Genomic DNA, 26703 nt, shown 5'->3' on the forward strand with positions numbered 1-26703 from the left:
AAAATGGTAAATTGCATAAAGAAAAAAAAAAAATAGTAAATAATAATAATAAAAAAATAGTCAAAAAATTTGTTCTCCTTGACGTACTTTATGTTTTAGCGATTCGGGACCCATTTGACTGAGCGATGGCGATTTTCGATCTCTGGATGTTCGCCATTTTTGTAAATCACTCTCCGACGCAACACCAGGAAAAATTTTCGAATGTTTTGCCGCTAAAAAGAAGAAGAAAATCAAAGTTTATTTCATTTCCTCTTTCAATTTTATTTATATTGTAAAATAAAATCAATATTAGGTGTTGGTGTATATGTGTAAGTAAAAGTATATATATAATAGAACAATTTTCTCAATATTCTCGCACAATTTGTTTGTAATAACAAAAATAAATTGTGTGAGAATATTATGTTATCTATAAAAACAAAAAATTTTTCTGGCTATTGCCAGGAAAAATAAACTCTGACGTTTTTTTGTTTTTTTTTTCATTTTAATAAAAACAATAACAAAATAATAAAATTTATGCGTAATTATTATATATATATGTAATATTTCATTGGATAATTTAAATATTTAGGGAAAAAAATAATATTTTTAGTAGCTAAAAATAATTTTAGTATCTGTAGAAATAATAATTATAATAATAATACTAAGGTATTTCTATACTAAAAATTTATAGATACTCGAGAATTAAAAAAAATGACAAGGAAAAATTTCTAAATATGCGAAATTAAAAAAAAAACAAAAAAAATTCAAAAAACAGAAAAATTCTAAAAAAAAACTAGAAATTTTACTTAAAAAAAAATTCTTGTATTCCGTATTTTTTGATATTTTAGTTTTTTAGTATTCTGTAATTTTCAGTATTTTGTATTTTTAAAATATTTTTCAATTTCATTTTGTACTATTTTGCTTTTTTAGTATTTTCCATTTTTTAATATTTTGCTTTTTTAGTATTTTGCTTTTTAAGAATTTTGTATTCTGTATTTTTTACTATTTTACTATTTTCGTATTTTCTAGAATTTAGTATTTTGTACTTTTTAGTATTTTACAATTTTCTATTTAGTATTTCTTTTTTTAGTATTTAATTGTTTCATTAAATAAATAAATTGTTTACAAGTATTTAATTGTATTATTATATAAAAATACTAGAAAAATTTTTTTTTTAATATTCTAAAAAATACGAAATTTGAAAAAATATAAAAAAAACCATAAATATTTTTTTAAAAATAAAAAAAGTAAAAATAGTTTTAAAATAGTTACTAAAAGACCTAAAAAATACTAAATATTGAGAAAATAAAAATACTAAAAAATAAATAAAACTTTAAAAACAAAAAAAAGTATATTTTGGTATTTAAGTATTTTCTACATTTTTAGTATTTTTTACAAATGGTATTTTCTATAGTATTTTTTAGTATTTGAGTATTTTAGTATTTTTTCAAAGAGTTTTTGAATATTTTAGTATTTTTCAGTATTTCTGTAATTTAGTATTTTTGTTTTTTTAGTATTTTTCTTAAATATTATTTTCTATAGTATTTTTTAGTATTTTCCTGTAATTCAGTATTTTTCTTAAATAGTATTTCCTATAGTTTATTTTAGTATTTTTCTTTTTCAGTATTTTCATTAACTAATTTTTTCTTTAAATAAATAAATTCTTTATATAAAAATACTAAAAAAAATAATTTGTTAAATACTGTAATAAATACAAAATTTGAAAAGAACAAAAAAAACGATAAATATTTAAAAAAATATAAATAAAAAAAGTAAAAATAGTTTTAAAATAGGTACTAAAAGACCTAAGAAATACAGAATATTGAGAAAACAAAAATACTCAAAAATAAAGTAAAAACTTAGTTTAAACACAAAAATAAAAAAAAAACAGTATTATACTAAAAAAAATAAAAATAATAATTGAACGAAAATACTAAAAACACAAAATACTAAAATACTAAGAAATACAAAATACTGACAAATTAAAAGTACTAAAATATACAGAATAAGGAAAAAAAAGATAAAAATACTTTTAAAAAAGTAGAAAATACTTTTAAAAAAATAAAAAATACTAAAAAAAAAATAAATACTAAAAAATAAAAAATACTAAAAAAATAAAAAATTCGAAATACTAAAATTAAAAAAATTAAATAATACAGAATACTAAGATAATACAGAATACTAAAATATACGAAATACTAAAATTTACAGAATACTAAACTTTACAGAATACTAAAATTTACAGATTACTAAAATTCACAAAAAACTAAAATTTACAAAATACTAAAATTTACAAAAATACTAAAATACCAAAAAAAATAAAATATATGAAAAAACAAAATAATACAGAATTCTAAAAAAAGTAAATACAAAAAAAAAATACTAAAATATACGAAACAAAAAAAAATACAGAATACTAAAAAAATACTAAAAAAGACACTAAATACTAAAAAATAAAAAATTCGAAAAAAATTACCGAAAAACTATGAAATTAGTTACAGAAAATTCAAATGCACAATTATTAATGCAAGTCAGAGTTTAATTTTCGAATTATCATTAGTATAAAGCATTTAAAAAAAAGTGTGTCAATAAAGACTTGTGTAAGTATTTTATGATATATGTAAAAGAACAAAGATGAGTATATTTGTATATACAGTAGATAATTAAGAGACTAATGTTTTAGATAGCTCTAGAAGCTGCATACCTGTGAAAAAAAGTAAATATTCTATATTGATTTTGAAAAAATGTTTTTTAATACAGTCGTAAATAGAAATTGTATATTTAAATGGCCATTACATTCTGCTATCACTAAGTACTACAATTTTTCTGCATCAGAGATTTTGTTTTGTGATAGAAATGGTTTTTTGTACAATGCGCTGATACAAATTCACTGCACTAATATTTTTTTTCTATTTTCTTCAATTATTTTTATTTTATTTTCATTTTTTTATTTCACTTTAAAAAAATTTTTTTTTTTTTTTAAGGAAGTAATTAACTAAAAATATTTTTACTGTTTTTTTAACTAAAAATAATTTCTTTTAACTAAAAAAATTTTTTTTTACCTAAAAATATTAACTAACAATATTTCTTTTAACTAAAAATATAAATTAACAGAAATTTTTTTTTTAACTAAAAATATCTAACAATATTTATTTTAACTAAAAATATAAATTAACAATATTTTTTTTAAACTAAAAATATTAATTAACAATAATTTTTTTAAATAAAAATATGAACTCAAAACTTTTTTTTTTAACTAAAAATATTTTTTTTATTTTTTCATGTTTTCTTTATTTAAAAAAAAAATAATGAACTAAAAAAAATAGTTACAGAAAAAATTGTAGAAAACGATTCAAAATATTTTAGAAAAAAGGTAATAATAATAACAATAGTAGAAAATAATAATTATTATAATATTATTAATAATAATTACTATTATAATATTAATAATAATACAAAAAAGATGATAATAATAATAATAATAATAATAATAACAATAATAATAATAATAATAATAATAATAATATAAATAGTAAAAAAAATATAATAACAAAAAAATAAAATAACAATAGTTATTAAAAAATTAACAGTAAATACTGTTAATTTGTTAATAACTATTGTCAAAAAATTATTAAAAATTTGTTATTAAAAAAAAATTATTATTAAAAAATTAACAGTATTTACTGTTAATTTTTTTATAACAATTGTTATTTAATTTTAATAATAACAATAATAACAGTAAAAAAAATATAATAAAATCCTAAATAAGTCAAATATCGAAAATTGAAATTATCTTAAGAATTTTTTTTTCTCTTCTTGGTTTCGAAAAAGAAAAAAAAAAATAAACTTTATAATGATAGGTGTGAGAAAAATAAAAATTATTTGAGATTGATCTGAATATTGAAAATTGACGTTCAAATCGATTGTGACGACTGAAATAAAAGCCGTGAAATTCAGCTATTGCGCACCGCTTGTGAAAATAAAGCAACTGGCTATTTTTGTATAATAAAAAGTTAATTCTGTTGCCATCGAAAACGTATATTTTATTTATTAATATTTATACAATTTACCTCTATGTGAATAAAATTGGCCTCGGCAAAATATTTCAATATTAAATTACTCATTTACCGTGAATATTAAATATTCAGAGCATTAATTAACTGATTTATTCGTTAAATTATTATTCGGATAATTATTTCTATAGAAATGTTTATTTTCCGTTTAAAAAAAAAACAAACAAACAAAGTTTCGTGAAAAATTCTGGGAAAATTCAAATTAAGTTTATATTAATTTTAATTTATAAATTTAATTATTAATTATTATATTATTATATTATTATTATATTATATTAATTATATTTATATATAACATATTATTAATTATTATTATTGTATTATAAATTTTATTTATATTAACAAAAAAGTTTCTTTTTAAAAATCTCTAAAAAAAAACAATATTTTTATTTCTTTCACAAAAAATAAATAAATTAATTAAAAAACAATTCTTCTAAAAAAATAATTTTTATAGAAAGAAATTTATTTATTTATTTATTTACAATGATAAACAAATAAATTTTTTTCTAAACAAAAACAATTATTTAAAAATTAAAACAAATTTTTATGACAAGAAATTAATTTCATTCCTTAGAAGAATAAATAAATTTTTTTCAAAAATTTGGTATTCCAAAAAACTGTATTTATAGAAAAAAAAACAATTTTTTTTATTTAAATTTTTTTTTCAATATTATTTTTCATAAAATCAGTGTCTTTATTTTTTGATAAAATTATTCAAAAAAATTTCTTTTTTGACATAATTAAATAAACAATGAAATTTTTTCTAAAAGAAAAATAATTTTTACAAAATGTAATTATTTATTTACTTACAAAAATAAATAAAAAAAAAATAAAAAAAAACCAATTTGAAAAAAATTTGTTTTATACAAAAACAAAAATTTTTCTATAAAAAAAACTATTTTTCAACAAAATTAATGTAAAAGAACAATTTTTGTATTAGAAAATAATATAAAGATTTTCTTAAATAAATAATTTTTGGAGAAAACTGATTTTTGAATAAATATTTTTAGGAAAAAGAATTAAAAAATATTTTCTAGAAAAATAAGTAAAAAACATGTTTGTAAAAAATAAATAAAAAATTTAATTATTCAGAATAATAATTGAAAACTGTGAAAGTAATTAATTATTAAGAATTAATAATTATTGTAATTAATAATTTTTATAGTAAATAATAAGTTTTTGTAATTAAAAAAATAATTAATAATTACAATAATTATAATTATTAATTTTTAGGACAATAATTATTAATAATTATTAATATTTATTATTATTATTAATTATTATTAATTATTAATAATTATTAATTACAATAATTATAATTATTAATTTTCAAGACAACAATTGTTAATAATTAATAATTACAATAATTATAGTTAACTAATGTTAGAATAATTAATTATTAATAATTATTGTCCTAAAATTAATGAATATAAAAATAATTGTCAATTTTAAGAATAGTTGATAAAATTATAGACAAAAATAATTAGTTGTTTTAATAATTAAAATATTAATTAAATAAAAAGTTGAAAATTAAAATTAAGTTAAAATAAGTAAAAAAAATTAGAAAACTAAAATCGAAAACTGTTTTTTTAATTTAAATGTTAGCAACAAAGTTACCAACTGTAGGTTAATTACCTCGCTTTTTAATAAAAAAAAAAAGGTAGCAAATTGTTGATATCGTCTCCGGGGGTAAATTTCAACTTTTTTTTAACTCCAGTCTCGAATTGTTTTTTTTACAGGCCGACCGAGAAAGCTTCTATTTCTCCATAAAAATCATTAATAATAATTTTCATCTCAAATTTAATATAAAAATTCAAAAAAAAAAACTACTCATTCTTTTTTTTACTATTTTAAATAAAAAAAAAACTCCAGTAAATCTTCTCTGGAACTTTTTCCAATTGAAAAAATTACCCTACGTCGATAAAACAGAGTTTGATAATAAAAAAAAGTAAAAACTAAAAATTTCTATACAGTAGTTAATGTAAAAATTCGTGTTAATTTTAAAAGTGTTAAACAAAAAGTGCAAGCTCAGTTCCAGAGAAGTAAAATTATAATCAAAAACTAGAGAATTACCTGAAGGATCTCTGGAGTGATAAGCTCATATCATGATAAAAGCGAAAAGCAAATGGTAAGTAAGAAAAGTAGAGAGAAAGATAGAGAGAGAGAGAGAAAGGGGTGCAAACTCGGTAAGTAGCGCTCGGTCGGTAACACCGAGTATTTCTTGCTGTTTTTTAATTTTTTAAATTCATTTTTTCATTTGCTTTTTTTGTTTTTGTTTTTTTTTTGTTTTTTTTTGTATTTTACCTTCGGTGAGATTATCAACAGTCGCTGGCCTTCGTTCGAGGGTGATTAGTTCGCTCCCTCGGCCCGCTACTAGAATATTTTTCTGATGTTTGATTTTGGAATGGCAGAGATGAAACGAGGGAGGAGATCGATTTCCGCTACCCTGACAGTACAGCTATGAGAAGGATAGCAGAGGCTAAATATTCTTACAGATTCGAGGCGCAAGGGGACCTCAATTTACTTTTTTTCTATTTCGATTTTTAACCTCAAAATTAAATTATTCTTTTTCGATTCTAAATTTATTTTTTTTTCTTCCGATTCAATCTTCAATTTATTTCTTTTTTTGCTCTCAAATTTCATTTCATTTTTAAAACTAAATTATTTATTTACGCGTCCAAAATACGCGATAAACTCGACTTTCCGTGGTAACTAAATAAGTAACTAACTAACTTAGTTACTAAATAAATAAGTAACTAACTAACTTAGTTACTAAATAAATAAGCAACTAAGTTACTTTGTTACTAAGTTACTAACTAACTTTGTTACTAATTTACTTTGTTACTAAGTTACTTTGTTACTAAGTTACTAAGTTACTTTGTTACTAAGTTACTAACTAATTATGTTACTAAGTTACTTTGTTACTAGGTAATTTTGTTACTAAGTAACTTTGTTACTAAGTAACTTTGTTACTAAGTGACTTACTAATTTTGTTACTAAGTAACTTTTTTACTAAGTTACTAAGTAACTTAGTAAAAAAGTAACTTAGTAACAAAATTAGTTAGTCACTTAGTAACGAAGTTACTTAGTAACTTAGTAACAAAGTTACTTACTACCTTAGTAAAAAAGTAACTTAGTAACAAAATTAGTTAGTAACTTAGTCACAAAGTTACTTAGTCACAAATTTACTTAATAATAAAGTTAATTATTAACTTAATAACAAAGTTAGTTAGTAATAAAGTTAGTAACATAGTAACAAATTTAATTAATAACATAGTAATAAAGTTAGTTAGTCGCAAAGTTAGTTAGTAACTTAGTAACAAAGTTACTTAGTAACTTAGTAACAAAGTTACTTAGTAACTTAGTAACAAAGTTACTTAGTAACTTAGTAACAAAGTTACTTACTACCTTAGTAAAAAAGTAACTTAGTAACAAAATTAGTTAGTAACTTAGTCACAAAGTTACTTAGTCACAAATTTACTTAATAATAAAGTTAATTATTAACTTAATAACAAAGTTAGTTAGTAATAAAGTTAGTTAGTAACATAGTAACAAATTTAATTAATAACATAGTAATAAAGTTAGTTAGTCGCAAAGTTAGTTAGTAACTTAGTAACAAAGTTACTTAGTAACAAAGTTACTTAGTAACTTAGTAACAAAGTTACTTACTACCTTAGTAAAAAAGTAACTTAGTAACAAAATTAGTTAGTAACTTAGTCACAAAGTTATTTAGTAATAAAGTTACTTAGCAACATAGTTACTTAGTAATAAAGTTACTTAGTAACAAAGTTAGTTAGTAACAAAGTTACTTAGTACCTTAGTAAAAAAAGTAACTTAGTAATAAAGTTACTTAGCAACATAGTAACGTAGTAGCAAAGTTACTTAGTAACAAAGTTACTTTGTAACAAAGTTACTTAGTAACAAAGTTACTTTGTAACAAAGTTACTTAGTAACAAAGTTACTTAGTAACAAAGTTACTTACTACCTTAGTAAAAAAGTAACTTAGTAACAAAATTAGTTAGTAACTTAGTCACAAAGTTACTTAGTCACAAATTTACTTAATAATAAAGTTAATTATTAACTTAATAACAAAGTTAGTTAGTAATAAAGTTAGTTAGTAACATAGTAACAAATTTAATTAATAACATAGTAATAAAGTTAGTTAGTCGCAAAGTTAGTTAGTAACTTAGTAACAAAGTTACTTAGTAACAAAGTTACTTAGTAACTTAGTAACAAAGTTACTTACTACCTTAGTAAAAAAGTAACTTAGTAACAAAATTAGTTAGTAACTTAGTCACAAAGTTATTTAGTAATAAAGTTACTTAGCAACATAGTTACTTAGTAATAAAGTTACTTAGTAACAAAGTTAGTTAGTAACAAAGTTACTTAGTACCTTAGTAAAAAAAGTAACTTAGTAATAAAGTTACTTAGCAACATAGTAACGTAGTAGCAAAGTTACTTAGTAACAAAGTTACTTTGTAACAAAGTTACTTAGTAGCAAAGTTACTTAGTAACAAAGTTACTTTGTAACAAAGTTACTTAGTAACAAAGTTACTTTGTAACAAAGTTACTTAGTAACAAAGTTACTTAGTAACAAAGTTACTTTGTAACAAAGTTACTTTGTAACAAAGTTACTTAGTAACAAAGTTACTTTGTAACAAAGTTACTTTGTAACAAAGTTACTTTGTAACAAAGTTACTTTGTAACAAAGTTACTTTGTAACAAAGTTACTTTGTAACAAAGTTACTTAGTAACAAAGTTACTTTGTAACAAAGTTACTTTGTAACAAAGTTACTTAGTAACAAAGTTACTAAGTAACAAAGTTAGTTAGTAACAAAGTTACTTAGTAACTTAGTAACAAAATTAGTTAGTAACTTAGTAACAAAGTATCTTAGTAACAAAATTAGTTAGTAACTTAGTAACAAAGTAAATTAGTAACAAAGTTACTTAGTAACTTAGTATCAAAATTAGTTAATAACTTAGTAATAAAGTTAGTTAGTCACAAAGTTAGTTAGTTACTTAGTAACAAAGTAACTTAGTTAGTAACTTAGTAACAAAGTTACTTAGTAACCTTGTTAGTAAGTTACTAACTAAGTTACTTTGTTACTAAGGTTCTTAATTTGCTACTAACTAACTCTGTTACTAAGTAACTTTGTTACTAATTTACTTTGTTACTAAGTTACAAACTAATTTTGTTACTAAGTTACTAAGTTACAAACTAATTTTGTTACTAAGTTATTTTGTTACTAAGTTACTTATTAACTTTGTTACTAAGTTACTTATTAACTTTGTTACTAAGTTACTTATTAACTTTGTTACTAAGTTACTTATTAACTTTGTTACTAAGTTACTTATTAACTTTGTTACTAACTAACTTTGTTACTTAGTTACTAACTTTTGTACTAAGTTACTTTATTACTAACTAACTTTGTTACTGAGTTACTAAGTTACTTTGTTACTAAGATACTGACTAACCTAATGACTAAGTTACTTTGTTACTAAGTTACTAACTAATTTTGCTACTATGTTACTTTGTTACTGAGTTACTAACTAACCTTATGACTATGTTATTTATTAATTTTGTTAGTACGTTACTAACTAACTTTGTTACTAACTAAATTTGTTACTAACTTACTTTGTTACTAACTAACTTTGTGACTAAGTTACTTTGTGACTAAGTTACTTTGTTACTAACTAAATAACTAACTAACTTTGTTACTAACTAACCTAGACACTAACTAATTAGTAAGTTACTTATGTAATTAGAAGCTAAGTTAGTAAGTTAGTTATTTTGTAATTAATTTAGTTATTAAGTTAATTAGTAACTATGTTTGATGCTTATTTAGTTCGTAATTAAGTCAGTTACTTGTTAAGTAGAAACTAAGTTTGTTAGTAACTATGTCAGTAAGATAATTATTTAGTAACTAAGTTTGTTAGTAAGTTAATTAGCATTTAAGTTTGTTAGTAATTTAGTAAGTAACTTATAACTCAGTTAGGTAGTAACTTCGTAAGTAACGAATTTAGTTCTTTTTACAGTGTTAGTTACAAAGTAAATATGTAACTAGTCATTTTAGTTACTAATTAAAAAAGTATCTAACTTAGTTACTTACTAACTTACGATCTAACTTATTAACTAATTAAATAATTAATACATATTTGTTTTTGGATTTAATTTTCGGATGAGTCTTGTTTACCGCGCAATTTATTTTTATTTTTTATTATTTTATTATTTATTTTTATTTTTCCCTCTCAATATTTTTCTTTCTTTATTTTAAATCTAAATTTATTTTTTTTCTCATTTGATATTCTAACCTTGATTTTTTTTCCCCGTTCAATTTCGTTCTCTTACGATTCTAACCTCAATTTTTTTTATATCCTCTCAATTTTATTTCTTTTTCTTTTGTTTTTTTTATTTTAAAACTCAATTTATTTTTTCCTCTTTTGATTGTAACCTCAATTTGATTCTTTATTAAACCTTAATTCCTTTCTTTTCTCCTTCGATTCTAACCTCAATTTTTTTTCTCCTTCGATTCTAACTTTAAATTCTTTTTTCCCCTTCGATTCCAAGCTCAATTTTTTTTCCTTTTGCTTTCTAATCTAAATTTTAAAATATTTTTTATTCTTAATTTTCATTTCATTTTTTTTTTATTTTCAACTTCGTGATAAAAGTTAATAATTTCTTCACTTAAAAAAAGAATAATAATTTATTCTTATTCTTTTTTAAAAAAATAAGAACAATGATTTATTTTTACTCTTTAAAAAAAAATAATAAGTAATAATGTTAAATTATTTTACTAAGAACAAAAGAAATAAATTTTGTTTTCAAAAATCCCGCCTTGAAATTAAATGAGAGCGCTTTATTACAATATTTTGCCATAAAGTATTACCACTTGTGAGAAAGTCAGTGGCGCTGTCAATTTAATTTCAAGGCGGGCTTTTTGAAAACAAAATTTATTTCTTTTCTTTTTAGTAAATTAATTTAACACTATTACTTATTATTTATTATTATTCTAATTACTATTATTTTTTTTTCTTTTAAGAATAAGAATTTTTTTTTACTTTGCTAACGGAAACAGAGTGTGACGGAAACACATATTAAATAATTTTTTCAATATTCCAATTGACAAATAAATTTCGAGAAAAAAAAAATTGTTTTTTTCTTTTGCAAAGTTTCCCCACCCCCTCCCCCCAGGGGGAAAGAATAAATAAAATTGTTCGGGAAAAGAAATAATAATATAGAAGGTAAATTGAAGACTTACGAACACTACAGGTGAGACTACGACATGGGACCCTCGTTGTTTCAGTTTTGACAACACGCCTGGAAATCGCATCCAGACTCGCCGCGTGTGAAACACTTCGCGATGGTCCCTGTTCAGCTGACGATGATTGTGGTCCTTCCCAAATTCCAGACTTTTGGGACATCTAAAAATAAGGCAAAAATTCGTTAATTTACTCTCAGTGAGAATAAATTTTTAATAATAAAAATATCAAAATAAAAATAATAAAAATAATCAAAATAATCAAAATATCAAAATAAAAATAATCAAAATAAAAATATCAAAATAAAAATAATACAAACAAAAATAATAAAAATAAAAACAATAAATGCAAAAAAACCGGTAGAAAACTATTACGAACATAACCTATAATTTTTTTTTTGCCCCTCGCTTTAACTTAACTTCTTACCTTTTCATTTGTATTTATATCTAAAAAAATGGTAATTTCAACAAATTCCAATTTCACCTTTTAAACACTATTTACAGAATAAAATAACTTAAAATTCTTTAAATCCTATAATTAGTAATTTCGTAAATTATCAAATTGTTTTTTGAATAAAAAAATACTTTTTTCTATCTCGCAAGGTTGGGTAGATGAAAAAAATAAAAATTGTAACAAGGTTGGGTAGTTGGTGAAAAAAAAATTGAAAATTTTCTTTTACAAGGTTGAGTTGTCGATAAAGAAGTTTCCAAACATTCATGTAGCATACTTTTTTGTCTATTTGTAATATTTTGCCAATAAAAATATTACCGCTTGCGAGAAAGTCAGTGGTACATTTAATTTCAAGGGCGGGCTATTTAAAAACAAAATTTTATTTTAAGATGTACTATTTACTTTTTCTTTACTTTTATTAAATTACGATAATTTTAATTAAATTGCTTTTACTAACTTTTAGAAATAATTATTATTAATACTAACAACAATTTTACTTCATTTTTTAAATAAAATTATCAATTTTAAAAATAATAGAATTTAAAAATTTTAAATTCAAATTTTTGTTGAAAACACTAAAATAATTCAATTTTGGAGAAATTGCAAAATAATTTATATTGCATAAATTCAATTATTTTCAAAAGTAATAAAATTCTTCTCATAAAATTCAATTATGTTTAAAATTAAAAAAAAAAATTTTCGTCAAAATTCCAATTATCTTTGTAAATAAAAAAAAATTTTCCCCAAAGTTCAATTATTTTCAAAAATGACAATAAAATTCTTGTCGTAATTTCAATTATTTTCAATATCTACTATTTTAATAAAATTTTCCGAGAAAAATTCAATTATTTAAAAAAAAATTTAATAAAATCGCGTACACAAACATTTAATTATTGTCAAAAATAATAAAAGTTCCACAGGAATTCAATTATTTACAAATTTTTTTTTTATAAATTTCTTCGCAATAATTAAATTATTTTCATAAATTTTTAATTATTATAAATTATTATAAAACATTCGTAAAAATGTAACAAAACACTTTTTTTTTTAATAAAATTTTTTCCTTCATTTTCTAAAAATTCAAAAATTTTCATTTTCAATAAAATCGACATTTAAAAGAATTTTAGTTTAATAATTAAAAAAAATTGAATTTTACAAACAATTTTATACATGGAATCGATTTTTCATAGAATTTTAATTTTATAAATTAAAAAGAAATTCAATTTTTTAAATAATTTTCCAAAACATTGAGTTTTCAAAGAATTTTCATTTCATAATTGAAAAATAATTGGATTTAATAAATAATTTTTATAAAAAATCGATTTTTTGAAGAGTTTTCATTTCATAATTGAAAAATAATTGAATTTAATAAATAATTTTCTTGAAAAATCGATTTTTTGAAAAATTTTAATTTCATAATTGAAAAATAATTGAATTTTACATACAATTTAACAAAAAATTAAATTTCCAAAGTATTTTAATCAAATAGTTAAGAAAAAATTAGAATTTTCCAAAAAATTTTTCTGAAAAATTGATTTTTCAATGAATTTTAATTTAATAATTGAAAAATAATTGAATTTTAGAAAAAAAAATGTTCAATAACATCGACTTTTAAAAGCATTTTAATTTAATACTTGAAAAAAAAATTTAATTTTACAAAAACAACTTTACATAAAATTGATTTTTTAAAGAATTTTAATTTCATAATTAAAAAATAATTGAATTTTTAATATAATTTTCCAAAACATTGAGTTTTCAATGAATTTTCATTTCACAATTAAAAAATAATTGAATTTAAGGGCATTTGAACCTTGATGACGTCACACATGCTTTGCACAAAGTGTAACGTCATCAAGGTTCAAATGCCCTTAATAAATAATTTTCTTAAAAAATTTTTAAATAATTTAAATAATAATAAATAATATAATAATATAATAGTATAATATAATAATATAATATATTAATAATTTCAATAATTTTTTTTTTTTTTTCTTAAAAATTTTTTGAAGAATTTTAATTTAATAGTTGAGAAATAATTGTAATTTCCCAAAAATTAATTTCAAAAAGGTTTGAATTTGGAATTTTTGAATGTCTTAATTCCTGTGGAAAAATAATAAGAATCAAAAATTTAGTTAAAAAAGAAATTATTGATGTTTTTGAATAATTTTACAATTAAAGAAATTCGTAAAAATGTTAACGGAACATTTTTTTTCAGTAAAATTTTTTTGCTTTATTTTCTAAAAATTCAAAAATTTTCATTTTTAATGAAAATTACTACTGAAATGTTAATTAAAAATTTTATAATAACAAATATTAGAATTGTCTGATTGTATTACCTACTTAAAAAAATTTATTGTAGACGTAACTTTAAAATTTCTATTGTGAACTTAACCTAAGAGTCTCCATTGTGGACTTAACCTAAAAGTCTCCATTGTGGACCTAACCTAAACGTCTCTATTGTGGACGTAACTTACTGGCGACATAACCTCAAATCTAAGCACAACGAAAAATCGTTCACATTGCGGAGATAATTTGCAAATGTGCTCGTAAATTTTTACAATCACCATTATCTTTATTCGCCACATTCCAAAGAACACTAAAGACAGATAATTAGATTAGAAATGGAAAACAATTAAAATTTTCAATTTCTGTCCTACTTTTGTAACGTCCCATCGCCATTTTCACACCGATTGCCATATTATGACTATTTTTAACAGGCCCTCGCTCTTTATCGAATGAAAAAGCCTACATTTGAAAAGTTTTCACCATATCTTCTCGCAGTTATCTCGTACGAGTGTCGTTTTCCATAATAGTGTTAGATTCAGATTTTAGGCGCGCTAATGGCGAACCATAACCTATAACAATAACAGTAACTGATACCAAAGAGGAGGAAAATGATTTTTTTTTTCATTACAGTTCTCCGAGTGCCAGAGGCTGTCTTCTATCGAACTTTGCAGAGATAATGGAATTAAGCCCTTCTTCGCTTCTTTTAAAATCCACCCACCCACCTTAATGTCATTTCCGAGTAATGTATAACTTTATTTAAAAACTATTATCGCCACGGAAATGCGATAAAAAAATGAGCGAATACTCTAGGGAATTTTTTTCCCCCTTGTTTTCAAGTTTCTTTAATTCTGAAATTCTTTTTTCTACTTTGAACCTGAATTTAAGTCCCATAATCCCCCAGGCGATCGATTTTTCAAAAAAAAAAAAAAAAATAAAAGATAAAAATAATTTTTATCAAGAAAAAAAGTGGGGAAATTCTCACGAAAGTGTAGTGTATTTTTTCTTCATTTTTAACTGACTGAAGTTTGCAGTTTATAGTTTATGGTAATTCTACAATAAAGACCTTTAGGCTAAGTCCAATCCACAATTGTATCTTTTGTCAACAATAAAATATTTTAGGTTCAGTTCACAATAGTATCTTTTGTCCTCAGTAAAATATTTTAGGTTTAGTCCACAATATAGAAGATTAGGTTCAATCCACAATCGTATCTTTTGTCAACAATAAAATATTTTAGGTTCAATCCACAATAGAATCATTTGTTCACAATAAAATATTTTAGGTTCAGTCCACAATGTAAAATTTGAGGTTAAATCCAAAAAAAGTAATGAAATGAAAAACTTACGTCGCTGACTCCTTCGGGACTCGCTATAGGTGCCGTCGTTCCAGGAATTGGAAGACTGGGAGTGGCTCCGGAACTGCCAATGGTGCCAACCATGTGTGGAGCTGGCAGTGAAAGTGGAGGGGTGCCCGTTCTTCCTGGGCCCCAGGATTCCATCATCGTCGGCGAGCCACATGTCAAAGGACTGCGAAATAGCGGAAACCAATTACAAATTTGAAAATCGAAGAACATAACCTAAAAAACAAAAAATACTAAAAAAAACCAAAAAAAAAAGATTAAATAATACAAAAAGTGCCCTTAAATGTCAAAAAATAACCAAATATACTGAAAAGTAAGTAAAAGATACCCAAAAATAGATAAAAATGTCTTTAAAAAACCCTAAAATTACCCAAATAAAATTTTTAAGAAAACCAAAAAAATCAACCAAATGTCACTAAAAAAAAACAAAATTTACTCAAAAATATAGAAAAAAAGTAAAAATTAACACAAATTGTAATTGAATATATAATTTCAGTATTTTCGGCAAATACAATTTATTTGATTTAAATAAAGATTATTTAATTCAAATATAAGTAAGTATATTTACTTGAATCAAATAAATATCCACTTGAATCAAGTAAATACCTACATAAATAATTCTTCAAAAAAAATTCAATTATTTTCGAAAATAACAAAATAATTCCCGAAAATTCAATTATTTCAAGGCATTTTAATAAAACTCCCAGCAAAATTCAACTATTTTCAAAAAAAAAATAATAATATTCATCAATTATTTTTAAAAGTAATAAATTTTTTCTTAGAAATTCAATTATTCTATTGTTAATACTATTTTAAATTAATTAATCGAAAAATTCAAATATTTTCACAAATAAAGTTTTCCAAAAGAATTTTTTAAACATTATAATATAAAACTTTTCGTAAAATCAAATAAAGTTTATATTTGAACTGAATATTTCAGTATTTAAGGCAAATATGATGATTTAAATAAAAATTATTTGATTCATGTGAATATTTAGTTGATTCAAATAAATTATATTATAAACATCAATTTTACATCAAAGATAATATACATTATAATAATCGTAAGTTTCCTTTCTGTTAGCAAATTATCTGCATTCATTTGTTTGTTTTGAAAATTTAATTTTGTGGGTTAAGTATTGGCATTTTTTATATATTTTTTAATGTCAAACTTTTTAATGTGGAAAATACTTTACTTATTAAATTGTCTCGACTCTTTGGTAAAAAATGTAAAATTATCAAAAATTATCAAAAATTCAAAAATCCGATTTTCTTAAAATTCAACATTTTTTCCTCTCTTTAATGGGATTTAGCTTTATTATTTTTGTGCTTTTGGAAAATACTTTACTTATTTAATAGTCTCGACTCTTTGGTAAAAAATCTAAAATTATCAAAAATTATCAAAAATTCAAAAATCCGATTTTCTTAAAATTCAACATTTTTTCCTCTCTTTAATGGGATTTAGCTTTATTATTTTTGTGCTTTTGGAAAATACTTTACTTATTTAATAGTCTCGACTCTTTGGTAAAAAATCTAAAATTATCGAAAATTATCAAAATTTCAAAAATCCGATTTTCTTAAAATTCAACATTTTTTCCTCTCTTTAATGGGATTTAGCTTTATTATTTTTGTGCTTTTGGAAAATACTTTACTTATTAAATTGTCTCGACTCTTTGGTAAAAAATCTAAAATTATCGAAAATTATCAAAATTTCAAAAATCCGATTTTCTTAAAATTAAAAAAATAAATAAAAAAAAAATTTTTTTTTTTTATTAGCTTCATTATTTTTGTGCTTTTGGAAAATACTTTACTTATTAAATTGTCTCGACTCTTTGGTAAAAAATCTAAAATTATCGAAAATTATCAAAAATTCAAAAATCCGAATTTCTTGAAATTCAACATTTTTTCTTCTCTTTTATGGGATTTAGCTTCATTATTTTTGTGCTTTTGGAAAATACTTTACTTATTAAATTGTCTCGACTCTTTGGTAAAAAATGTAAAATTATCAAAAATTCGAAAAAATTCAAAAATCCGATTTTCTTAAAATTCAACATTTTTTCCTCTCTTTTATGGGATTTAGCTTCATTATTTTTGTGCTTTTGGAAAATACTTTACTTATTAAATTGTCTCGACTCTTTGGTAAAAAATCTAAAATTATCAAAATTCGAAAAAATTCAAAAATCCGATTTTCTTAAAATTCAACACTTTTTCCTCTCTTTTATGGGATTTAGCTTCATTATTTTTGTGCTTTTGGAAAATACTTTACTTATTAAATTGTCTCGACTCTTTGGTAAAAAATCTAAAATTATCAAAATTCGAAAAATTTCAAAAATCCGAATTTCTTAAAATTCAACACTTTTTCCTCTCTTTTATGGGATTTAGCTTCATTATTTTTGTGCTTTTGGAAAATACTTTACTTATTAAATTGTCTCGACTCTTTGGTAAAAAATCTAAAATTATCAAAAATTCGAAAAAATTCAAAAATCCGATTTTCTTAAAATTCAACATTTTTTCCTCTCTTTTATGGGATTTAGCTTCATTATTTTTGTGCTTTTGGAAAATACTTTACTTATTTAATAGTCTCGACTCTTTGGTAAAAAATCTAAAATTATCAAAAATTCGAAAAAATTCAAAAATCCGATTTTCTTAAAATTCAACATTTTTTCCTCTCCTTGATGGGATTTAGCTTCATTATTTTTGCGCTTTTGTTTGACTTTCTTCTAAATTATCGAATTTAGTGATTTCTGGGGTGAATTTGGTTAAGTTGTAAAATGATTAATTTCTATTTGAATTCGTTTTTTTTGAATGTAGAAAATCTGATGTTAATTTAATTCTTTTTTCGTTATGCACGGCAAAAAATATTTAGCTGGATGAACTACAGATTTCACTTTAGTAGCGAAATTATTCAGTGCTTCAATTAATACTTTCGTTATTCTAGAGAAACTTATCGCTATTTCAAGTCAAACTTTTTTTAGTGTGTAATAATTATTATTTCTTTAAAAAGTATTTAATCTAAAATGGCTTTATAAAATAAGCAATGCAAAAGATGACCCAGATACTAATTGTAATTGTTCCAGCCATAGTTTAAGTCTAGTAATGTAAATTCTATTTAAATTGAGACCATTGAGTGAAATTATTTGAATTTTAGTTAGTTAAATCTCTTTGTTAGTTTATAATAATTATTTCTTTAAAATTTTTCAAATTGTTTAAAATAAGCAACCCCATACAACATTCCCGCGCGGATAGTTTGGCTAGTATACCTAATAATTTAATAAATAAAATAATAATAATAGTAAATTATTTTTTTATACCTACAATGTAGGTAGAGGGTGGGGGAAATATGCATGTGACGAATTTTTGAAGAAAAAAAATGTAAATTTGAAAAAAGAAATATCTCTTATTCTTTTTCATATAATCGACACTTTTCTAAAAGTTTGTGTACACTACTCTCATAAGTTAACATCTGGTTTATAGTAGCAGATGGTCGCCACAAAGAATCTTGATCTAGAGACAAAAACATGTTTTTATTCAATTTGAGAAACTGATAAACAAAATATTTTTTATATAATACACTTGTATTAAAATTCAATTTTAGGGGAAAAGACAAATTTATATGTGCGGTAAAAGTTTTTTTATTTTCTCTTTCTTTTTTCCGATTTCGTGCGCGCGAAATTTATGGTTTTTAGATGCGTTTTAATTTCTTTTTTTGATCATTTTTGGTTATTATGATTTTATAAAATTTTTTTTTGTCATTTTTCGATATTTTAATTTTTATATTACATTTTGAGTTTTTAAGTCTCTTAAAATGGTTGAAAAAACCAAAAAGTATTAAATAAGACAAAAAGTGACTATAATTCAGTCGGAATGACCCAATTATTTTTGTTTATTTCCAGTAATTTAGGGTACAATACAATACAATTGAAAACGTAGGTATTCAAAATATTTATTAAATTCGAATAAACAAATTATATCAAATTTTGTAAAAATAATTGAATTCCATCACATTTTGTATAATTTTTAGTCTCTTTCGGTCTTTTTTGAGTTATTTTATTAAATTTTTTGGGTCATTTTTGGATATTTAAGATATAAATATCCTAAAATTAGTCAATAAACCTAAAAATATGTTGAAAAGGAAAAAAAGAATAAATAATACAAAAAGTGATATAAATTTTCCAAAAATAACTCGGAATGACCCAAAATAACTCAAAACTCAAAACTCAAAACAACATAACTCAAAACCTTAAAATGGTTGAAAAAATTTAAAAAGAACTAAATAATACGAAAAGTGACATAATTCGGTCGGAATGACCCAATTATTTTTGTTTATTTCTAGTAATTTAGGGTCATTTCGAATAAATTTGGTTTATTTTTTGATATTTTAATTTTTTCCCCACTTTTGAATTTTTTTAGTCTCTTTCATTCTCTTTTGAGTCAATTTTGACATTTCTAAATTATTTTATTAAATTTTTGGAAATTATTAGTTCCATTCGTTTCTTTTTTTCTTTTCAGTCATTTTTGACATTTATGAAATATTTTATTAAATTTTTGAATATTTTTCATCTTCAAAACAAAATTTTGTATTTAATTCATTAAATTCATTAAATTTATGCGAATTTAAAAATTTGGTTATTAATTATATTAAATTTATTTGAATTTAAAAACTTATTTATTAATGGTATGTTTAATATATTAAATTTATTAAATTATTTATTAATTATTAATATTTACTAAATTGATATATTAAATTTGAGAAAGTTAAAGTAAAATAAAAATGTTATTAAAAAAATACGTGTTGAATTGCAAAAATGTGAGCTTATGTTTGCACCCCCCTCACCCTTTTATTGTGTGTGTGTGGGTGTCAATGTGCAGGGCAGGGGAAGAGCAATAACACGTGGTTTGTTTTACCAGAGTCAGAGTATGAGTATAGAGGTTGACAAAACAAAGTCACCAGTGTTTACACGATTGACACAAACACACACAATTATTCACGCACGAATGCCTCTATGTATATTGCGGGTTGAGGTTATGTATCGATTGGCCAAGTCTGACCTAACACTGACACACTCCACTTGTGATGGCTGACCTCAGGTGCAACGTGTATTGATCATTTTTCTCAACTTTTTAGCGCGATCATTATTTTGTAATCCACCCTTTTGTTATTTTAGTTATTTATTTAGTTATTTATTCTAATTCAAGTTAATTTTGTCTCTCTTCCTTTATTCTCTTTTCTTTTCTTTTCTATCTTGTTCTGTTCTACTGTGAAGCTAATTTTCAATTTTTTCCGCAAAAATTGTATAGGTAAAGATTATTATTTTTATTTTTTTTTGAAGAAAAAAAAAAGAGTAATGCTTTGTATAAACACATACACGGATTTCAAATATAAACGTTTCGTCCCCATTAAAAATCCATTAGATTGGCTGATAATTACATATACTGTGACCTCAGTGCAGTTGGCTAGGGCAAGGTAAAATTCCTAAGGTTATTTCAACTTTTCTGTGCGATTATCCTTTCGAATATATGTTCTTATTTTCTTAATACGAAAAAAAAACGATTTATTTCAATCAAATAAAGTTCAAATCAAATATTTTGTCTACAAAAATAATTTTTTTTAAATAAATTATTTTTATTATGACTGAAAAATTCAAAAATTAACGAATAGATTCTAAAATAACTTAAAAAACAATACTCTTTTTTTATAATTTTTTGGGTCATTTAAAATTTTTAATTAGGTAATTTTTAAAAAAAAAAGTGATTTTGGCTCATTTTCTAACTTGGAATGACCCAAAATAACTCAAAATGAACCAAAATCACTAAAAAATACTTTGAAATTGTTGTAGAAACCGAAAAAGATTAAATAATACAAAAAGTGTCAAATTTTCCAAAAATAACCCAAATTTACTCGAAATGACCCAAAATTCCTAGAAATAAACCAAAATAATTGGGTCATTTCGAGTATAATTTTGATCTTTTAACCCCCTTTTATCAGATCAAATGGCATTAATAAATTGTCACGCACTTTTCCTTTGTTTTCGTCTGTTATCCCTTCTCCTCATTTCCCCCCACTATCACCATTTCGTTGGCACGCATTTTTACCTATATGTAAGAAAAATAAAAATTCTGTGTCCCCTCCTCGAGCCTAACACCGGAAGGGTGACATAATTTTTCTTGTGATAGTTCCCTATAGATTGGTACGGAATGGAACAGAATGAATATTTCGAAAGAGAAGGGTCGTACGTTTTCCGTGATATTTCAGACGTTTGACACGCAATCCTACCTCCTATGGACACATAAACTAGTTCTAAAACTCTAAGCACGAATCCATTATTATAACTGCCAAAAGAATTTAAAAAAAAAAAAAGTTTTCTTTAATATCATTATTAACTCGAGACACGTATTGTAATTAAAAGTAGAGTGTATATGGAAAAAGAATTTTTAAAATTGAACGGATAATTTTTGAGAAGAATCTGATGGACCATAAATATAACTCGAAACATTTACAAAATAACTCTAATGGAGGCAAAATCACACAAAAAACCTTAAAATCGTTGAAAAAAACAATAAAGACTAAATAATACAAAAAGTGACATAAAGTTTCCAAAAAAGACCAAAATTAACTCGAAATGATACAAAATAACTCGAAATAACCCAAAATAACTTGGAATGAGCCAAAATCATTCGAAAAAACCTTAAAATAGTTGGAAAAAACTAAAAAAAAGACTAAATAATACAAAAAGTGATATAAATTTTTCAAAAATAACCCAAAATAACACGAAATGACCCAAAATAACTCTATTGGAGCAAAAATCACACAAAAAACCTTAAAATCGTTGAAAAACCCCAAAAAGACTAAGTAATAAAAAAAGTGACATAAATTTTTCAAAAATAATTCAAAAATAACCCAAAATAACTCGAAATGACCCAAAACAACTCGAAATAATACAAAATAACATGGAATGAGCCAATATCATTCAAAAAACATTAAAATGGTTTAAAAAACCAAAAAAGACTAAATAATACGAAAAGTGACATAAATTTTTCAAAAATAATTCAAAAATAACCCAAAATAACTCGAAATGACCCAAAATATCTTGAAATGAGCAAAAATCATTCAAAAAACCTTAAAATGATTGAAAAAAACCAAAAAAGACTAAATATTACAAAAAGTGATATAAATTTTTCAAAAATAACCCAAAATAACACGAAATGACCCAAAAAAACTCAAAATAACTCAAAATAACTCTAATGGAGCCAAAATCACACAAAAAACCTTTAAATCGTTAAAAAACAAAAAAAGACTAAATAATACGAAAAGTGACATAAGTTTTTCAAAAATAATCCGAAATGACTCGAAATGACCCAAAATAACTCGAAATAACCCAAAATAACTCGAAATGACCCAAAATAATTCGAAATAATCCAAAATAACTTGGAATCGGCCAAAATGTTTCGAAATGAGCTAAAATCGCTGAAAGAAACCTTAAAATTCTTTTAAAAAAACCCAAAAAATACTAAATAATACAAAAAGTGACAAATTTTTCGAAAATAATCCAATTTTACTGGAAATGACCCAATTATTTTGGTTTATTTCTAAGAATTTTGGATCATTTCGAGTAAATTTAGGTTATTTTTGGAAAATTTGATACTTTTTGTATTATTTAATCTTATTCGATTTTTACAACAATTTTAAGGTTTTTTTTAGTGATTTTAGCTCATTTTGAGATATTTTGGGTCATTCCAAGTTGTTTTTGGAAATTTTTTCATCAATTTTTGTATTATTAAGTCTTTTTTCATTTCTTAAAATCATTTTCAGGTTTTTGTAAGTTGATAAATTTGATTTATTAAATCAAAAAAACTTAAAAATGCTTTGAAAAAAGAAAAAAGTTTTAAATAATACAAAAGTGACATACATTTTCCAAAAGGACCCAAAATAATTAAAATAAAAAAAAAATTGGAAATAACCAAAAATTCCTCAAAACACATACAAATGATTGAAAAAACCAAAAAAGCCTAAATAATAAAATAGTGATATATAAATTTTCCGAAAAATAACCAAAAATAACTAAAAATTACCTAAAATTACTAGAAATAAACCAAAATAACTCGAAATGAGGTAAAATTACTCAAAAAACCTGAAAATTGTTGAAAAACTCCGAAAAGACTAAATAATACAAAAAGTGACATAATTTTTCCAAAAATAATCCAAAAATAATTCGGAATGACCCAAAATAACTCGAAATGACCAAAAATCGCTGAACAAACATTAAAATTGTTGAAAAACCCGAAAAAAACTAAATAATACAAAAAGTGACAAATTTTTTAAAAATAATCCAAATTCACTCGAAATGACCCAATTATTTTGGTTTATTTCTAGGAATTTTGGGTCATTTCGTGTAAATTTAGTTTATTTTTGAAAAATTTGACACTTTTTGTATTATTTAATCTTTTTCGGTTTTTACAACAATTTTAAGGTTTTTTTTAGTGATTTTGGCTCATTTTGAGTTATTTTGGGTCATTCCAAGTTATAAAATGAGCCAAAATCACATTTTTTTCCAAAATTACCTAATTAAAAATTTTAAATGACCCAAAAAAAATATAAAAATGAATTGAAAAATAGCCTGAAATTATAAAAAAAACTTTAAATAAAACAAACATAAAATTATCCAGAAATAATATTAAAAATAATAATAATACTAATAATATTTCTTACTTAGAATGGATATCAAAAATACTGACAATAATATTATTAATTATGTTAATTAGTTAATGATGATTAAATTACCCTGTTATTAATAATTTAATTTAAAAATGGAAACAATTTAAAGCTTTGATTAATAAAAAAATCACCATATGAATATTTTAGGATTAATTATTTATATATATATACATATATATATATATATATAATATATTTTTATCTCCGCTTTTTGAACGTCCATGAGAAATGAACATGCAAGGACAGTACGAAAATGTAGGTCGAATGAATTGAGGAATTTTTGCTCCTTCTGCGCCCGCATCATCTATTCATCATTCTCTTTCTCTCTTTCTCTATATATACATATATAGGTATGATATTATAAAATAGTCCATAAAACTCATATTATAATGATCCTTTTCGTCATACGTATCAGTCGTTTCAAGAGAAACAAAAAAATTTGCCAAATTATTATTATTATTATGTTCGACTATAAAATTCACATTTCTTTCAAAAAAATACAGTTGAAAATAATTGAATAATACCAGAATTTGATTTTTTCGCAAAAATTATTTTCTAAAAATTATTTTTATTATACAGGAAACATTTGATAATTTTTTGTCAAAGTGAATAGTATTATAGTCCTCGGACTGAATTTAGAAAATTTTTTTAATTTAAATTTAAAAGAAGTAAAATTATTCTTTAAATAACAGTTTTTTGAATGAGGAAAAAAAATTTTCCAGGGATAAATTAAATTTCTCCACTTGAGAACGCCAATGTCGCCACCAGGTGGCGGAAGAAATTCCAAGAAAGGACTAAACTGCCATCTTGCGGTGACCTTGGCATTCGCAGGTGAAGAATAACGACTCCATTTTGTATCTCAAAATATTCGTAAATTCTACTATTATTTATTATGAAAAATTTAGAGAGTTTAATAATTAATATAAACTATTTTTAATTTTTTAATTTTTTAATCTTATTGAATTTTATTTAAATTTCCTCTTAATTTTTTCAAAGATTGATGAAAAGTGCAGAAAAATTCGCGCAAACCTTGACAAAAGTTTACCAACTCTAATTAATAAAGTTTCTTAATTAACTACAAGAAAATACTTTTTCTTTTAAATTTCCAAAGAAAAATACAAAAATTAGGTCAATTTTAGGTCAAAAGAAAAGGAAAAGAGAGAAAAAAATGCGTAGAATAATCACTCATGCGACAGTAACTATGCAGTATTATAAATCAATCCCCCCCCTCGCCCCTTTTCAATTTGGTTGCACAAACTAATTACTTTAAGAGGAAATAAAAGCTATTAATTCGATTTCACTTCCAAGTAAAACTGGCTCCTTAATGGACCATTTTCATCTTTTTAAATGTTCTTTACATCTTTCATTTTTCAAGGAAACCTTTCACTTTTCCTACTTAATCATTTTGTTAATTATTATTTTTATTTTGTAGAAAGTTTCTATTTTTATTTACTATTTTTTTTTTTCTGTTCACTACTTTTTTAATTATTTTTTTTTTAAATTAAAATTTTATTTTTTTTACTATATTTAATTATTATTTGTTAATTACTTTTCTATTCTTTTTTCTATTCTATTAACAATTCGAATTTTTTTTTTCTAAATTTAATGAAACTGGAGAAATTAAAAAAATCACCCCCGAGGGGACTCGAACCTTAAAACGATCGTGGAGATATGCTCCGCCTTATGCCCCAAGGCTATTACATTCACTTATTTATATTTTGAAATTTTTAGTTTTTTCTATTTTACACAATGTAATTTATTAATTATTTTTATTTCATTACTTAATTATTACTATTTCATTATTACTTTTGTTATTGTTTCTTATTTATATTGTATAATTGAATTATTTTTTAATTATATTTATTTTTATTTTGTTATTTAATTACATCATCTTAATATTTTAAATTATATTTTTTATTATTAATTTATTAATTAATTTATTTTTATTTTGTTATTTCATTATATCATCTTGATATTTTAAATTATATTTTTTAATTATTAATTTATTAATTAATTTATTTTTTTCATTATTAATTTATTAATTAATTTTAGCTAAATAGTTTAAATAATAGTCTTAACGTTTCTTAAAAAATTTTTTTTTTTTTAAAGGGTAAGAAAATTTTTATTGGAAAATGTGTTAAAAGAATTATAATTAAATGTCTTTATCACTAAACGAGCTTTAATGCTCCTCTCAGGGTCAAAGGGAAATATAATCCTCCCCCCCCCACCCTTTCCTAAAGTTTCTGTTGACTTGAGAGCGCTCCTTAAGCTTTACAGTTCAACTTTTATTATTATAATTATTATTTTTATTACTATTATTATTATTACTATATACACTTGTTTTAAAAAGTTTTGTAATTTATCACTTTTTAATTGTTTACACATTTTGTTTATTATTTATTATAAAAATTAAAATTCACTTCACTAAACAAATAAAAAAGTGAGTAAAATTAGTTTTTTTGTAATAAATGAATTGTCTTCAATTAAAATTAAAAAAAACTTAATAATTAAATTAAATAAATAAGTAAAGAAATAAATAATAGAATAGTAATAAATATAATAATAGAATACAAATAAATAATAG

General features: G+C 22.2%; 1 protein-coding gene across 11 annotated transcripts in view; it reads right to left on the reverse strand.

The window, feature by feature from the left end:
- The window catches only part of LOC122512628 (potassium voltage-gated channel subfamily H member 6), a 240637-nt gene that overhangs the window by 88632 nt on the left and 125302 nt on the right, over nt 1–26703 (reverse strand). For 9 of the 11 annotated variants that reach the window (XM_043628562.1, XM_043628564.1, XM_043628566.1 and 6 more), the window contains exons 5-8: nt 15392–15572; nt 11312–11474; nt 6357–6425; nt 88–212 (exon numbers count right to left, since the gene is read on the reverse strand). In XM_043628562.1, the coding sequence (XP_043484497.1) occupies nt 88–212; nt 6357–6425; nt 11312–11474; nt 15392–15572 (538 nt within the window). Of the gene's footprint in view, nt 1–87; nt 213–6356; nt 6426–11311; nt 11475–11738; nt 11895–15391; nt 15573–26703 lie in introns of those variants that run through there. The other 2 variants (XM_043628568.1, XM_043628561.1) reach the window with 2 other exon arrangements.

The sequence above is a fragment of the Leptopilina heterotoma genome, unplaced genomic scaffold, assembly GCF_015476425.1.
Source record: "Leptopilina heterotoma isolate Lh14 unplaced genomic scaffold, ASM1547642v1 Lhet_123, whole genome shotgun sequence".
Classification (NCBI taxonomy): Eukaryota; Metazoa; Arthropoda; class Insecta; order Hymenoptera; family Figitidae; genus Leptopilina; species Leptopilina heterotoma.